Source organism: Candoia aspera, chromosome 2 (genome assembly GCF_035149785.1).
Source record: "Candoia aspera isolate rCanAsp1 chromosome 2, rCanAsp1.hap2, whole genome shotgun sequence".
NCBI lineage: Eukaryota > Metazoa > Chordata > Lepidosauria > Squamata > Boidae > Candoia > Candoia aspera.
In genome coordinates, this window is record NC_086154.1 from 11,733,689 (window position 1) to 11,751,453 (window position 17,765).

Here is a 17,765-nt window from a genome sequence, read left to right on the forward strand (position 1 = left end):
TCTTTTCCTCACCCACAACAGTATATAATTATAAAACTTTGTGCGTAAAAATTCACTTCTTCCATCTTATGCAGTGGATGTGACTCTTGATAACAATTTTGAATGATTGGTTAATGACAGAATACTGTTTGTTTCCATCATCTGGACAGATGCAGTTAAAGGCCTGGAAACAATTGGATATATTTGCAGGGAGACAAAATGTCATTCTGGTGTCTGCATGGCTTCTGATTTGGGCTCTAAATGAGCCCAAGCAGAAGTTTAGAAATTAGACCTGGAGGTTTTGATAAGTATTTCTTATTAGTATTAGAATCAAAGGAACACTCATTAAATACATTGTTCTGATTGAATGCAGGATGCAAATGTGATCCACCTATATTTGCAGAAAAGGCTCCACAATGTACTGGAAAGTCCTGTCCTTCCTTTTTGCCATTGAGGAGATTAACCAGAATCCCCACCTCTTACCCAACGTCACCCTGGGCTATAATATTCATGACAACTATTTCAACACAAAAGTGACTTCAGAGATTTTGCTGGACCTGCTTTCAAAGGGAGAGGCAAATGTTCCAAATTATAGCTGCGGAAAGCAGAGAAACACACTGACAGTCCTTGAAGCAGCAGATTCAGGCATGTCCATCCAGATTGCAACCATGCTGAACACCTACAAGATCCCACAGGTAGATCTGTGCAGGCGTGATTGCTTGGCCATTTGAAAGGGGATAAGTTCCGCATGGCCATAATGGGCATCAAGAGTTGTGGGAGAAGATTCAAGAATCTGAACTCGATATGGCTCAGAGGAGCTTCTTGTTCCAAAGTCTTTGTCCAGATTGTCGGATCCTTACTGGCTATTTATTTATTTATTTTATCAAATTGATCACTACCCATCTCTCCCCAAAGGAGGGACCCTTTGCAGAAGAAAAGTATTATGGCTGGTGGGAAGAGTTGCAGGGCCTGAGTAAGGGAGTATCCTGCCTGCCTTCTTTGGAACAGCATATCTCTCAAAATGGCCACAGATAATAAGGACCACGATCTTTATTCAGAATTTTGAGCAACCAATTCTTTGCTTTTGATGTAAGAGAAAATATTAACATTTCCCCTTCTTTTTCAGGTCAGTTACACTTTTCCCTCCCAGGTTTTGAGTGATAGAAAACGATTCCCTTTTTTTTACTCAACCTTCCCCAAAGAAACACACGAGTACCCAGGGATTGTCAAAATACTCCAGCATTTCAGGTGGACGTTGATTGGACTCCTTGCTGCAGATACTGAAAATGGAGAGAAATTCATGAGACTCTTCACTCCTATACTTACCCAGAATGGTATTTGTGTTGTTTTCTCAGAAACCATTTCAGTGAATCTTAAGCATAAGGACTACCATCCTGGTCTTTTCCACAAATGGAGCCAAGTTAACGTCTTTCTTTACTTTGCCGAGGCCTCAACCTTCTTACATGGAATATTACATGCCCAAACCATTCTGAACAAAGTGAGGAAACCTCCTGTGGGGAAAGTTTGGATCACAACAGCTTTCTGGGACCTCACCTTGTCATTGTCATATAGTGCTTTATCTTTCAAAAACACCCATAGTATTTTTTCTTTCCTTAGCCAGACAAATCAAAAGATAAAATATGATTATTTCCTCCAACTTAACACTTTTACTGAGAAATTGGCAGGTCTGGTATTTTCTTGTTCCTATTTGAAGCATGCCCTGTCTGTGAAAGCCTGGATAAGGTGCAAAGAAAGAGAAAAATGGCAGAATGTGTCTCAAGAGCTACGGGAAAGGATTCTGTCCCTGGACGGCTACCACATTTACCACACCATCTGGACTGTAGCGCATGCTTTACATGCAGCCTATACTTTCCGGTCCCAGAAAAGGGCAACAAAGAATGGAAACAGGATGGGAGTTCAAAGAGTGCAGCCTTGGCAGGTACTTCCCTTTGCATCAAAGATTTCTGCAATCCATGAGAATCCACTCTCCCATACCAGAATTTTTAGCCTTTTATTGAGGTTTCACATAAACAAATTGTTATGTTTAATTTTGTTTTTGTCTGACTTTATAAAGATAGAGAATTGTACTGTATTCTGCTCAATGTAGCTTTCAACTGGAGCCGCTCCTACAACATATAAATGAATGAATATAATAATTTATTTAATCTCTGAGAAAATGTCAGCTGAAATGCTGAGGTGCAATCATTTCCTTTAGTAAATTCCCTCTTGAATCATTCTTTCCCTACCCTGACTCAGAAGATGCAGCCCAGGGGTTCATATAACCCTTCTGTCACTGCAGTGTATGATTGAACCCATTGCCAGATATCTGGATGGATAATTTGGAAATCTGAAGCGTGTTTGATACGTTGAATCCAGCTATTATTTTAATATTGCTCCCAACTACCTGTTTTGTACCCATTTGAGGATGGATGGAGAGCATTTCAGCTCAGCACCAGGGAATGGCCCTTAGCCCCTCAGCCAGGCCCTGAATTACAGGAAGGTCAGATGTAGAATTTGAAGAATTTAGATATCAATGTCAACTTCCCATTTTCTTCATCTTTATTTGTTCTCTATGCTATTCCAGCTTCACCCTTTCCTGTGCATCTCCCAGTATAACAATAATTCCATAGAGGGAGTATATGTGGATGAGAAAGGTGACCTGGCAGCTGACTCTGACATCATGTACTGGGTGAAGTTTCCCAATCAGTCTGTTATCAAAGTGAACATTGGGAGTCTGGAAAGGGAGGGATGCTCAGAAGCCAAATTCAGGCTCACAATGGACCAGGATGCAATCATGAGGGCCATGCAGGTCAACAAGGTAGGGAAGATAATTTCTTTCATTTCCCGCATTTTGTAAGCTCTGTCTGAAATGTGAGGCTTTTTCCCACCTGAGCCTCCCAACTGTGTGTCAGAAGGGCGCCTTCCACCACAGAACTGAGGGTTGTTTTTCTGCTTATGTCTGTTATAGCAATGGTGGAACCAGAGACATTCTGCATGGCTCTTTGCAGAATACTTAGACATTCCTGCCCCAAAGAGTTTATCGTGTGCCATGGGGCAGGACGTGGAGGGCTCAGTGAAAAGCTCTTGATCTTAAAAGCCTGGACCAGTCTTCACTGGGGTCTGTTATCAGGGCCAAGAGTCCTCTCAAGAAGAGAAAAATAAAGTCTTCTTGACCGCAGATGATTCCACACACATGCCCATGTTTTTTTCCGAGAGCCTGTGGCTGTTTGGCACTGCTCAGGGCTAAGCAGGGAAGCCTGGGTGGAAGTTGGTCATGAACAGGAGAGGGGAAGTGAAGGGGTTAAGCATGAGGTTTTGGGGGAAATGTCGAAGTGTGTTTGCTGAGGTTCCTTTTATTATTGTTATTATTATGAACTTTATTCAATTTCAACATATATCATTACAATCTTCTTCTAGCTTTGGCCAGCAGCTGGGCTTCCCGTTCCTTGGCAACCAGGAGGCGGAGTCAGAGCCCTTGAGCGGGAGGAGGGGCTAAAATTCAAACGTAAAACCATTAAAACCTGCTCCGTCTTGTAACTCTGGAAGTTTTCAGTCACCTCACGTTATCTGGGCAAATGTGTGTATTCAAACCATGACTGAAGGGTAAACTTTTTCCATATGATAGTGACTGTGGGCAGCTGGTTGTGAACCGATGAAGAAGAGGGAAATACTAGACTTATTCTGAAGCAGTGCTCCAGACTTGCTGAGTGTAAGGAATGCCTAAGACTAAATAAAAGACTCAGACTCTAAATCAAGTTCAAGCTCTGGCTTTTATTTAGAATAGAATGCACACCAGTAAAAAGCTGAGAGTGAGGGAAGCGTGCCAAAAGTTGAATTAAATAGCCTCGCGCCAAACAGCGCTCCACCCCCACACTCCCCGGGTGTGCCCCACGAGTTCCACGGAGTGACGGGCCATCAAGACTTGATAGGTGAGAGGTCGTCCAGCCCCATTCGCCCTGGGCATCGCCCTGTTTATCTTCCTGCGAGGTAATGGTCCATTACCGGGCAATTAGACTTCGATATTCCTCAAAAGCCCGGACGTGCCCTTCCGAACCTCGCCCTGATCATTTCCTTGACAATGGTGTCAATGGTCGATTACCGGGCGATGAGACCTTGTTTGTTCAGTAGATCTCCCAACCCCATTATCTTCTTTGTCCGGTTTATCGCCCGCACCTCTCCAGTCATTGACACGCATCCGCGCTTTGTCATGCGAGCCATTACGATGTCGCAAACATCGCAACGGCGATCATGACACTGAGAGAAAAATAAGCTACACAGGAGCACACGGTCACATTGGACTTCAAAAAAGAAAACTTCTCAAAATTGAAAAAAAAAGAAAGAAAAAACAATAGTGAAAAGGAAACTTAAAGGGAAACCCGTGCTAAAATGCTAATATCACCTTTATTAAAAAGCTAATAAAGAAGCTTAAAATTCCAGGAAACAGCTGAAAAGGCAAGCTTGCTCCAGGAAGCTTGGCTGTGATTTAAAACCACAACACTATAAGCTCAGGCAAAATGCATTCCTAAAATGAGGAAAATGGCCCCAAAATGTAAGGAGAGGCCTGGGTGGTTGACTAGCATTGTAAAGGAAGATATTAGGGCTAAGAAAGTATCCTTCAAAAAGTGGAAGAACTGCCCCAATGAAGAAAACCAAAAGGAGCGTAAACTCTCGCAGCAAAAATGCAAAGAGACAGCGAGGGAAGCAAAAAAGAACATTGAGGAACATATTGCCAAAACTGTGAAGACAGGTAGTGAGAGATTCTTCAAATATGTTAGAAGCAGGAAGCCAGCCAGGGAGGCCTCTGGTCCCTTGCATGAAGGAGTCAAAGGTATGCTCAGAGGAGAAAAAGAAACCGCAGGAAAGGAAATAAAGCTCTCATGAAGCAAGGTGCAGTTTCCATAAAAGAACCCTGCACATAGAGTATCACTATTTATTTTATTTTATTTTATTTATTTGATTTCTATAGCCGCCCATCTCAGCGATTTATTGATTTATTTAAATCAAACGACTGGCCTGATTTGAATAGAATTCTCATGGCGGCTTCCAGTTTAAAACATTGTGTCTGTGCAGAGAAAAATACAAAGTACCATCCGTAAAAGATGAAAAAACAGAAAGTTAAAACAGAAGTAAGAAATTCAGGAGCCGTTAAAGGGTTAGCAGAAGGGATATGTCTTTACAGATTTCCCAAGGCTGAAAGAGAGAGGGACTGGAGGAAGAGAGGCAAAGACAATTCCTAGTTTTAGGAAGAAAGGCCTCACCTAGGGTTTGGAAGGTGGTCCTGTAAGAGCAAGAGGATCTTTAGAAGGGCCACTTCTGTGATCTTAAAATTGAATAGGTTGCTAATGGGAAATACAGTTGCTCAGATCACCAGTCCTTAAGGTGTGTAGGGCATGGAAGGTTAATACAGAGAAAAAAGCCCTTGAGTCACACTTAACTTCTAGGGACAAAAAGGACACATCCATGCAGCTTCCTTAGCTTGTTGTTGTTTATTCGTTTAGTCGCTTCCGACTCTTCGTGACTTCATGGACCAGCCCACGCCAGGGCTTCCTGTCGGTCGTCGCCACCCCCAGCTCCCCCAGGGACGAGTCCGTCACCTCTAGAATATCATCCATCCATCTTGCCCTTGGTCGGCCCCTCTTCCTTTTGCCCTCCACTCTCCCTAGCATCAGCACCTTCTCCAGGGTGTCCCGTCTTCTCATTACGTGGCCAAAGTATTTCAGTTTTGCCTTTAATATCATTCCCTCAAGTGAGCAGTCTGGCTTTATTTCCTGGAGGATGGACTGGTTGGATCTTCTTGCAGTCCAAGGCACTCTCAGAATTTGTCATTGCTCTTCTCCCAAGGATTAAGCGTCTTCTGATTTCCTGACTGCAGTCAGCATCTGCAGTAATCTTCGCACCTAGAAATATAAAGTCTTTCACTGCCTCTATGTTTTCTCCCTCTATTTGCCAGTTATCAATCAAGCTGGTTGCCATAATCTTGGTTTTTTTGAGGTTTAGCTGCAAGCCAGCTTTTGCACTTTCTTCTTTCACCTTCATCATAAGGCTCCTCAGTTCCTCTTCACTTTCAGCCATCAAAGTGGTATCATCTGCATATCTGAGATTGTTAATGTTTCTTCCAGAGATTTTAACTCCAGCCTTGGATTCCTCAAGCCCAGCATGTCGCATGATGTGTTCTGCGTACAAGTTGAATAGGTAGGGTGAGAGTATACAGCCCTGCCGTACTCCTTTCCCAATCTTAAACCAGTCCGTCGTTCTGTGGTCTGTTCTTACTGTCGCTACTTGGTCGTTATACAGATTCTTCAGGAGGCAGACAAGATGACTTGGTATCCCCATACCACTAAGAACTTGCCACAATTTGTTCTGGTCCACACAGTCAAAGGCTTTAGAATAGTCAATAAAACAGAAATAGATGTTTTTCTGAAACTCCCTGGTTTTTTCCATTATCCAGCGGATATTGGCAATTTGGTCCCTAGTTCCTCTGCCTTTTCTAAACCCAGCTTGTACATCTGGCAATTCTCGCTCCATGAACTGCTGAAGTCTACCTTGCAGGATCTTGAGCATTACCTTACTGGCATGTGAAATGAGTGCCACTGTTCGATAGTTTGAACATTCTTTAGTGTTCCCCTTTTTTAGTATGGGGATATACGTTGATTTTTTCCAGTCTGATGGCCATTCTTGTGTTTTCCAAATTTGCTGGCATATAGCACGCATTACCTTGACAGCATCATCTTGCAAGATTTTGAACAGTTCAGCTGGGATGCCGTCGTCTCCTGTTGCCTTGTTATTAGCAATGCTTCTTAAGGCCCATTCAACCTCACTCTTCAGGATGTCTGGCTCTAGCTCACTGACCACACCATCAAAGCTATCCCCGATATTGTTATCCTTCCTATACAGGTCTTCTGTATATTCTTGCCACCTTTTCTTGATCTCTTCTTCTTCTGTTAGGTCCTTGCCATCTTTGTTTTTGATCATACCCATTTTGGCCTGGAATTTACCTCCAATGTTTCTAATTTTCTGGAAGAGGTCTCTTGTCCTTCCTATTCTATTGTCTTCTTCCACTTCTGCGCATTGCTTGTTTAAAAATAATTCCTTATCTCTTCTGGCTAACCTCTGGAATTTTGCATTTAATTGGGCATATCTTCCCCTATCACTGTTGCCTTTTGCTTTCCTTCTTTCTTGGGCTACTTCTAGTGTCTCAGCAGACAGCCATTTTGCCTTCTTGGTTTTCTCTTTCTTTGGGATGTATTTTGTTGCCGCCTCCTGAACAATGCTGCGAACTTCTGTCCATAGTCCTTCCGGGACCCTATCTACTAAGTCCAGTCCCTTAAATCGATTCTTCACCTCCACTGCATATTCCTTAGGAATATTAGTGAGCTCATATCTAGCTGATCTGTGGGTCTTCCCTAATCTCTTTAGTCTGATCCTAAATTGTGCAAGAAGAAGTTCGTGATCGGAACTACAGTCAGCTCCAGGTCTTGTTTTTACCGACTGTACAGATGTCCGCCACCTTTGGCTGCAAAGGATGTGGTCAATCTGATTTCGGTGTTGTCCATCTGGTGAAGTCCATATATAAAGCCGTCTCTTAGGTTGTTGGAAGAGAGTGTTTGTTATGCAGAGTGAGTTGTCTTGGCAAAATTCTATCAGCCTGTGTCCTGCTTCGTTTTGTTCTCCCAGGCCATACTTACCTGTAATTCCAGGAGTCATTTGACTGCCCACCTTAGCATTCCAGTCTCCTGTGATGAAAATAACATCTCTTTTAGGTGTGTCATCCAGTAGGTGCTGCAGATCTCACAGAACTGCTCTACTTCAGCTTCTTCAGCATCTGTGGTTGGGGCGTATATTTGGATCACTGTGATGTTAGATGGCTTGCCCTGAATTCAAATTGAGATCATTCTGTCGTTTTTTGGATTGTATCCAAGCACTGCTTTCGCCACTTTACTATTAATTATGAAGGCTACTCCATTTCTTCTGTGGTCCTCTTGTCCGCAGTAGTAGATCTGGTGGTCATTTGATGTGGCCCATTCCAGTCCATTTCAGTTCACTGATGCCCAGAATGTCTATCTTTAATCTTGACATCTCCCCAATAACCACATCCAATTTGCCCTGGCTCATAGATCTTACATTCCAGGTTCCAATGGTGTGTTGATCCTTAGAACATCGGATTCGCCGTTCACCACCAGCACCGTCGGCCGCTAGCCGTCCTTTCGGCTTTGAGCTAGCTGCGTCATCACGTCTGGGGCTAGTTGAACTCATCCTCTGTTCCTCCCCAGTAGCATTTTGACCATCTTCCGACCTGGGGGTCTCATCTTCCGATGGTATACCGACATATCTCTGGTTGTACTGATCCATTTAGTTTTCACGGCAAGAATACTGGGGTGGGTTGCCATTACCTTCGCCAGGGATCGCATTTGGTCTGACCTCTCTGTCATGACCTTCCCGTCTTGGGTGGCCCTTCACGGTTTAGCTCATGGCATCACTGAGGTGCTCAAGCTCCAGCACCACCACAAGGTAACGATCCTTTGCTGAAGAACTTCCTTAGCAACAGGATGGAAATGGCTTGCTATTGCCTTTTTATTTTTTATTTTTTATTTTATTGCTATTGCCTTTTCCTGAGAGAAAGGAGATGTAACCCTCTAGTTCTCTTTATGCTATTCCCCTCTTCAGGTCACCAGGTTACCACTTGCTGGAGTCAAGGAGGTCAGTGACACTTGGATACAGAGAAAATGAGAGAGCAAGGACAGGGAAGTAGCAGCAGGAGTAAAACAGGGAGGCAAAATAACCCCCCATCTTTTGTTGAAGATGGAAGCCATTTTCAATGAAAAGCAAAACTAGTAAGTTCATTGTGGCCAAGGGATTTGGACCACACTTCTTCCCAAGTTTCTAACCCGCTGAGCTGAATGGACGTGTCTGAAATAAGCTCCCTTCCTGTCTTTGGATTCTTCATCTCTGCTTCCAATCTTTCCCCAGCCTCTCCAGGATCTCTCTCACTATCTCATTCCAGATCACTTTTTGGAGGTCACTGGAAGTTAGAGGGCAAATCAGGACAAAAAAAAAACATGGTTTGGCAAGCATTCTGTGACACTTGGTAGCTATTTCACTCCACCCCTGTCAGATGCCTGCAAGAGAGTCACTGATGTTAAACACAATCTTTTGACCATCTTTACCTGAAGCTGTTTCAATTCTTCTGGTCTAGATTCAGCAAGTTAAAACCTGGGCCAGCAGTTTCATTGGGGCTTCCCATCTTAGGTCTCATTTCATATGGACATCAGCTCCCTATATTTCATCTGATGTTCATTTTCTTTATGTTTAGCCCCTGCCACATTCTCAGTGTGTGGAAAGTTGCTTGCCTGGATTTGTCAAGCTGGTTGACAAAGAGAAGCCAGTTTGTTGCTACAGTTGTATTCCTTGTGCGGAAGGGACCATCTCCATTCAGGAAGGTGGGTGACTCCAGACAGAAAAGCTGTCCATGTCTTATTAGTTTTTAGTATCAGCTATTAATTCTACCATTTTAACTGGTTTTATCTCTATCCCACGTTTCTATTGTTTTTTTTCCACAATCACAAATCAGTAGCCCAATTCAATTAAAAGTATAAAAACAAAACCAACAAAAACCATTACAATTGGCTTCCGAGGGAAGATGGCAGACTGAAGACAGCTCTGCTGACAAGCGGAGCTGACGTTGGCCGCATAAGACAAGGGAGCCAAAGCAGACCAGTTCGCTTTGATCCTCTCTGGATTAAAGAGAGAGACGTGAAATTGCCCAAGCTGTTTCTCTTTCCGGTTGTTCCTGTTCCTCATGAAGAGACCACAAGACAGCAGTCTCGATGGGCAGTGGGGGGAACCGGGAGACGGGAAAATTTACCATATTTGCTCCAGCTCAAACACAGCCTTTCAAAGGACAATAGGTTCATGCACTTCTCCCGCTAACTATTTTTGGAAATTGCCTATTAATGGATTCAGAGAAATTAGACACCTTTGGAGTGACAAGTTTGAGAGGGTTAGTGGAGTGCTTTCAATCCTCAATATAAGAATATGAAGATTTACTTTTATAATCTTAAATAAAATAAATAGCAAAAAGCAGGTTTTGGCTACAGAAAGCCTTAAGGCCTCAGAAAACAGCAGAGTTTTGGACTTTGAATATTAAGACTTTGAAATTAATTTTTAAAAAAATAGATATATGCTTGTGGAAAAAAAGTTTTTGAGATTGGAGTTATAAGACAAGCAATTTATAATGGTGTTTAGAGACATCTTCAAAGAACTGCATCAGGAAATGTCAGCTATGTTTTGTCTTCCTGAGAACATTTTGTTCCCAAATGAAGATATTACTGAATGAGATATGCAGCAAAATTTACTTGAGGAAAATATGAATGAGACTTTGAAAAATTTGTTACCAGACATAGAGAGAAAACTGAATGAGGTTCTAAAAATCAAGAAGGAAATAAAAATGATTATCCCAGAGAACAGTTGGAATAATTTCCTTTTGTTGGATTTACAAAAGAGATTGTTTAAAGAGCTAAACAAATTTGGAACAAGGATCAACAATCATCTGAATGGATTACAGAGGAAGACTGCACTGTACAGAAAAAAAAAGACTATAAAGTTGGTTTATTTGGTCAGGGATAAAATGGGATATGTTGTTATTCTGGGTGGTGTTTTCTGGACTTAATGATATCTTAATTAGATAATGTGGTGTACTAGATTTCCTTACTTGGAATATGATGTAAAAGTTTTTTCCCTTGTAGTTACTTTATGTAATCCTAACTTTATACAGTAGACTTCCAGTTAACCGGCACCCATGGGGATTGGTAGATGCCTGATAAATGTAGTTTCTGGTTGCTTGAGAGTTACTATTAAACCCTAATACCCACTAGATGGCAGCAGAGAGATACAGATTTTTGATTTTTTAGCTGGTTGCTTGAGAGTGCCGTTTTTTTTCTGGTTGCTTGAAAGTGCTGGTTTTTTTCCGGTTCGATTTTTGTGCCGGTTGCTTGAGTTCCAGTTAACTGAGAGTCTACTGTAGTATTTAAACTGGCTATACGTGTAACTATTTCTCTTTATTCAAAGTAAGGAAGTTGGGAGAATTTGTTTTTTTGAAGGAGAACTTATTTCTCTCTCTTATGTTAAACTTGAGTTATTTGTCTATATTAGGATACTGGGATTACTTTATACTTGTGAAATGTGGATATGCCTATAGTTTAGAGTAGAGATATAGAATGTGTACTTCAATGGGATAAGTTGTCATTTGGAATGTTGTGTATTGGGGCTTGTCTTTTGTAAAAGAGAAACAGTTTTTATTTGTCATTGTTAAACTTGGGGTATTTTTTCCTTTTATTTTGTTTATATTAGGCTATTGGGACCATTCTATGACTTTTAAATGGAATTTGTTATAGCTAAGAGGTGAGATGTGGAATGTTGAGTTTTATATATGTAAATCAATGTTAAAATTCCAGAGCTTTGTTTGGATCTTTTGCTGGTAAATGGATTGAAGATGTTACTTATTTGATTTGCCTATTGTTAAGAATGAGTTATGGGACAAAGAGTTTTATATTTGTTAACTAAGAGGAGGTGTATTGATTAGGGAATTGTTTATACTTGTCATGATGAAGGTAGGGAGTCACTTTTGTGGGGCGGAGTTTTTCCCCTTTTTTCCTCTTTTTTTATACATTTATATTTTTTCACATTTCTTCTCTTTTTGCTTTTGGTCCATATTATTTTTATTGCTTTATTAAAACTTTTAATAAAATTATTTGAAAAATCATTACAATTAAAAATTAGTAACTTCTTAAAATCTCTAGAGGCATAGATTTCAAACAATTTTCTTTTCAAATAGGAAATGATCTGCAGAAAATCCACTGTTGGTGGGTTTTGAGGTGTAGAATATATGACTGGTGGAGAAATCAATAGGATTTTAATACAATCTGAGCTACTTTTACACAGGACAGTCACTTTTTCTTGCAGTGGTAACCTCAGGGGGATCAAAAAATGTAAGATGTTTATGACCACCATCTTGACTTTTTGGACTCCTCTCCTCCCACCCCTTTGCAGAAACCACTGTTTTCTTCTACTGTGCAGGATCTTTTTCAAACTCCAAAAGGATGGATGTGTGCAAACTACAGCACCTGGAATGCAGAACTGTAGTTTCCAAAGGCAACACAGAAGCGTTTCTTTACCACTGAAAGAGAGCTGGGCTTCACTTAGCTGGCACCTCAGTGATATTTGAACATCACATTTTGCTATCTGATATTTGTCAAAGTTGTGTTATTCTGAACAACACTGTTATTCTGGCTAGGCTATTAAAATTGCCTTGTGGTCTGGGGTAGAGACCGGGAAAAAATCCACTTAGATTCTCTTCTAAATTTACTCTTCTCCTAATCGTGCAAGAGTTTTCTAGTATTATTAAAAGGGTAGTTAGGGGAGCATTTGCACACAACTGCATATATTGGCTAAAAGTATTCCATTAGGGAAAATTACTTCCAAAAATGGTGTACTTACTAGTAGTGTTGTGAACAGAAATCCTAGAAGAGAACATTGAGAGATTTCCACACCACTGAGGAAGGTGGGTGTTGCATTTGTTCTTTGCAGACGCTGACCACTGTTCCAAATGCCCCGAGGACCAGCAGCCCAACAAGGACCAAGATCAGTGTGTTCCTAAAGTGATAACCTGCCTATCCTACAAAGAAGATCTGGGGATCGTCCTTACTTCCTTCGCTCTACTTTTGTCTTCAAGCACTGGCTTTGTTTTAAGCATCTTTGTTAAGCACCTGGAAACTCCAGTAGTCAAGGCCAACAACCGGGACCTGTCCTACGTGCTCCTCATTTCCCTCCTGCTTTCCTTCTTGTCTTCCTTCCTCTTCATTGGCCAGCCAAGGAGAGCCACCTGCCTTCTACGACAAGCAGCCTTCAGCATCATTTTCTCCGTGGCCGTCTCTTCTCTCTTGGCCAAAACCATCACAGTGGTGTTGGCCTTTCTAGCCACCAAGCCAGGCAATAGCGTGAGGAGATGGCTGGGGAAGCCTTTGGGCAACTCCATTGTCCTTTCTTGCTCTGCTGTGCAAGTTACGATCTGTGCTCTCTGGTTGGGCACCGCTCCCCCGTTCCCTGACTTGGATATGCATTCCCAGGCTGGGGAGATTGTCCTGCAGTGCAACGAAGGCTCAGTCGCCATGTTCTACACTGCCCTCGGCTACATGGGCTTCCTGGCAGCCGTCTGCTTGGCGGTGGCTTTCCTGGCACGGCGGCTGCCTGGGGCCTTCAACGAAGCCAAGCTGATCACCTTCAGCATGCTGGTCTTCTGCAGCGTTTGGGTCTCCTTCGTGCCCACCTACCTGAGCACCAAGGGCAAATACATGGTAGCCGTGCAGGTCTTCTCCATCTTGGCCTCCAGTGCTGGGCTGCTGAGCTGCCTCTTTGTCCCCAAGTGCTACGTTATTCTTTTTCGACCTGATTTGAATACAAAGGAGCAGCTCATTCTGAAAAGCAGAACAGAAATGTCATTTTAAACCTGCACCATTTAGTAAGCACCAGGGACCCATTTGCTTATCTCTGTTCCCTAAGACAAATGTTTACATGAAAGGTGGTAATTTCTTGGGGAAACTTAAGCTACCTCTTTTATACTTCCATTCTAAATCACACCCAATTTCTTAAAAAAATGTTCTTTTCAAGGTGCGGTAGAATGGGACCATCACTCTTTTACAAAGGAAAAGAAAGATTTTTAAAATTTAAATAAGTAAGTAAGTAAGTAAGTAAGACAGATAGTTCTGCAGAAACCAAGCCCTCAGTTTTGTGAGATTTTTAGCTGTTGTAATTAGACTGTGGATAGAAACATTTCTAGAGCAGTCCAAAATGGTTTCTTTTCCCACCTGATTTTAATTACTCTTGTGAATTATGTCTTACTGATTCTGAGAAGTCCTGTATGAGTGGGACCACCTGCCACCGGTTTGCTGCTGGAGGGGGGGAGATAAGAGCTAAGGCCCAAATGAATCTCCCCAGCCTCATTTGTAAGTCTCCAGTCACTTCAGTGGAGGCAGGAGCCTGATAACCTGAAGGGGGGCTCTCTGTAGGTCTTTTTCCTCTTCAGATATGAATGGGTGAGGCTTTGAACCCATCGCATTAAAAAATCATACCTGAACATCTCTGAAGTTCCAGAGCAGGACTTGTATGTCTCATATGAACTGACATAAACATATGGAAATGGTTTGCGATGGTAATAATAATATGACAATTTGAAAAATAAATCTGGTTGGCTTGCATGCCTCCTGATGTTGGAATCTGCTTTTTGCCTAAATAACAAACAAATAAAAATGGAGAGAAATTCATGAGGCTCTTCACACCCATACTTGACCAGAATGGTATTTGTGTTGTTTTCTCACAAAGCATTGCAATGTATACTAAACATAAGGACAACCATTTTGGTCTTTTCAGCAAATGGAGCCAAGTCAACTTCTTTCTTTACTACACTGATATTCCAACCTTCTCACACAGATGAATAGGAGCACCACAGTCTGGGGGGAATCTGTAGTGGGGAAAATTTGGATCACAACAGCTTTCTGGGACCTTACCTTGCCATTGTCATATACTGTTCCACCTTTCAGAAAATATACGCATAGTATTTTTTCTTTCCTTAGGCACACAAATAAAAAAAGAAATTATGAAAAAAATGGTATGTGGCAATGACCTTGGGAGACAGGGCAAAGAGATGCAGCCAAGGGAGCTGTCAGATAAAAGGCAACTTTGTCCACAGCAGGAATGTGGGCGGGACAAGAGGCTCAGAAGAGAGGGGGGAGAGATGTACTTTCAGACTTGTAAGTTTCTGTTAATGTATTTATTTATGTATTTATTTATCAATCAAATTTGTCACCGCCCATCTCCTCTGACCGGAGGGACGCTGGGTGGTTTACAATATAAAACAATAAATATATAATAAAATTTCAATATAAAACACACTATAAAACAATTTCACAGAGCTACCAAATCTAATAAGATCCAGATGGCTGTGGTCTCATTCAGTCCTTGCGTAGGAGGGGCACTTCTAGGCACTAGCCAACCCCAAGTATGACTATTCTCCTCCCTGCCCCAGGCCCGATGGCAGAGCCAGGTCTTCAAATTCCTCCGGAAGGCTAGGAGCGATGGGGCTAATCTCACCTCCGGGGGCAAGATGTTCCAAAGGGCGGGTGCTACTGCCGAGAAGGCCTGCCTCCTGGACCTTGCCAGATGGAATTCTCTTATTGATGCGGTCTGTAGCATGCCCTCTCTGCATGATCAGGTGGGATGGGCTGATGATGCGGGGAAGAGGCGGTCCCTCAGGTAACCTGGACCCATGCCATGTAGGGCTTTAAAGGTGATAACCAACACCTTGAATTGGACCCGGAAGCAGACTGGCACCCAGTGCAGCTCGCGTAGCAAAGGTGTTATGTGCGCCCTTCTAGGGGCGCCAAAAATAGCCCATGCGGCCGCATTCTGGACCAGCTGAAGCTTCCGGATACTCTTCAAGGGTAGCCCCATGTAGAGCGCATTGCAATAGTCTATATGAGAGATAACAAGGGCATGAGTGACTGTTCAAAGGGCCTCCCAATCCAGGAAATGGCATAACTGGTGCACAACATGAAGCTGTGCAAAGGCCCTTCTGGCCACGGCTGCCACCTGTTCTTCGAGCAGGAGCCGTGAGTCCACGAGGACCCCCAAGTTACCCACTGGGTCTGTCTGGGGCAGTGCAACCCCGTCCAGAACCAAAGATGACAAAGTCCCGGATACGGAAGAGCCCTTAACCCACAGCCACTCCATCTTACTGGAGCTGAAGCCTGTTGTTCCCCATCCAGACCCCTACAGCCCCCAGGCACCGAGAGAGGGCAGTCACAGCATCACTTACTTCACCTGGGATGGAGATATACAATTGAGTATCGTCAGCATATTGATGATACCTCATCCCGTGGTGATGGATGATCTCATCCAGCGGTTTCATGTAGATGTTGAATAGGAGAGGAGAGAGAACTGAACCCTGCGGCACCCCACAACGGAGGGGTCAAGAGTCGGATCTCTCCCTATCACCACCGATTGGGACCGGCCCTGGAGGAAGGAGGTGAACCAGCGCAGAACCATGCCGCCCACCCCCAACTCCCTGAGCTGACCCAAAAGGATACCATGGTCGATAGTATCGAAAGCCGCTGAGAGGTCAAGAAGATCAAGGATGGATGCACTACCCCATCCCGCTCCCACCAGAGATAATCTATAAGTGCGACCAATGCCGTTTCTATCCCATATCTGGGCCTGAAACCTGACTGAAAGGGGTCTAGATAATCCGTTTCCTCCAGAACCCTCTGGAGCTGTAATGCCACCACTTTCTCAACCAATGTAACCTTACAATAAAGCAGAATTAGCTCATCTGGCCGTGTTTCCTTTCTGGTCTATCTTGCAAGGCTGACAGCCTTTACTCTCTTACTAATAAATTTGTAGCTCAAGGATTTGCGTGTTACTGGGGCTTCCAGAGGAGATATGGCAAACTGAAGATGGCTCTGTGAAAGACCAAGGAACCGGTGAGTAGACTGTTTCTTGGAACCTTTCTGGATAAGGGAAGATGGGAGATTGCCCACATGTGCTCCAGATGGCTGCTCCTCAGGAGGAGACAGCAGAACAGCAGTCTCCTGTGGGTTTGAGCATTAGGAGATGAAGGGATTAGACATTTGCTCCTAACTGCAGCTGAGCCTTTTAAAGGACACTAAGTTTGCAAACCTTACTTTCTAATCACTTTAGGAAATTGCCTATTAACTATTCAAAAACTATTAAGAGACCTTCTGAACAGGTTTGAAAAGTCTTCATCAGGTGAGTTTATCTTCAAGTCTGAACAAAAGAAAAATTAATTACAAGCTTAAGAACTTAACGAATTTGAAATAAACACCAAAAAGCTAAATAAGATTTTGATCTAAGAAAGTTATAAACAGATTAAGGGTCCAGATAAATTTGGAATATTGACTTTTACTATAAGATTTTGGAATTAACTATAAAAAAATAAACAACCTTGTGGGAAACCGACTTATTTTTGGTTAGCCTGGCAATTGCAAGTCATAATAAAAGATAAGTGATGATTTTAGAAACTGGACACTAGAGGGGACTAGAGATTTTAAGCAGAAGAAACAAAAATACAAGCCTTAAGGTCAATTAATGCTGGAACTTACAGAATGATACAAAATGTTATAACAACAGCGATATTAAAGGAGAAGAAGAATGGAGCCAGAAGTTAATAACTACAATATCAACACTGTCAGTAATGATGTCGACTTCTACGGATAGACTATGTCTAAAAGATGTTAATGAATGACAGACGTGGAACAAATTTTGTCTGACAAGACAGAGAACGTACCAAAAATGGAACCATAAATGACAGGCCAAGAGAATGATTTGGAAAAGGAAGCTTTGCTGGATATACAAAAGACACTGTTTGAAGTTTTAAAAATTAAAAGGGAAATATAAATAATAAACCAAGAGAGTGACCTGGAAAATATTTTCTGATTGGATCTACAAAAGAGTCTTGTTAAAGCCTTGAAGAAACCTGTGCGATGGGATAAAGAAGAATTGAAGAGAAATCAAATCCTGTGACAATCTGTTATTAAGAAAATTCTGCAGTCCATGAGAATCAACTCTCCCGTTTTGGAATTCTTTGCCATTTTTTGAGGTTTCGCATAAACAAATATTTACATTTAATTTTGTTTTTGCTGATTTAAGGCCCCAGGCTAGAAACCAGGAGACTTTGAGTTCTAGTCCTGCCTGAGGCACAAAGGGAGCTTGGTGACCTT

General features: G+C 42.4%; 1 protein-coding gene across 1 annotated transcript; it reads left to right on the plus strand.

Annotated features, from left to right (window-relative positions):
* The first annotated feature begins 395 nt into the window (after positions 1-395).
* LOC134489866 (vomeronasal type-2 receptor 26-like) lies at positions 396-13,535 on the plus strand. Its single transcript, XM_063292738.1, has 5 exons — positions 396-674; positions 1,694-1,918; positions 2,564-2,797; positions 9,290-9,416; positions 12,562-13,535. The coding sequence occupies exons 1-5, from the start codon at positions 396-398 to the stop codon at positions 13,476-13,478; spliced, it is 1,782 nt and encodes a 593-aa protein (XP_063148808.1). The 3' UTR covers positions 13,479-13,535.
* Positions 13,536-17,765: the final 4,230 nt, after the last annotated feature.

Excerpts from the sequence above, each read along its gene's own strand:
- LOC134489866 (XM_063292738.1), top strand. The coding sequence starts at position 396 with ATGTACTGGAAAGTCCTGTCCTTCCTTTTTGCCATTGAGGAGATTAAC. Across the intron at positions 1,919-2,563 it reads AAAGAGTGCAGCCTTGGCAG|CTTCACCCTTTCCTGTGCAT; the intron begins GTACTTCCCTTT and ends ATGCTATTCCAG. Across the intron at positions 9,417-12,561 it reads GACCATCTCCATTCAGGAAG|ACGCTGACCACTGTTCCAAA; the intron begins GTGGGTGACTCC and ends TGTTCTTTGCAG.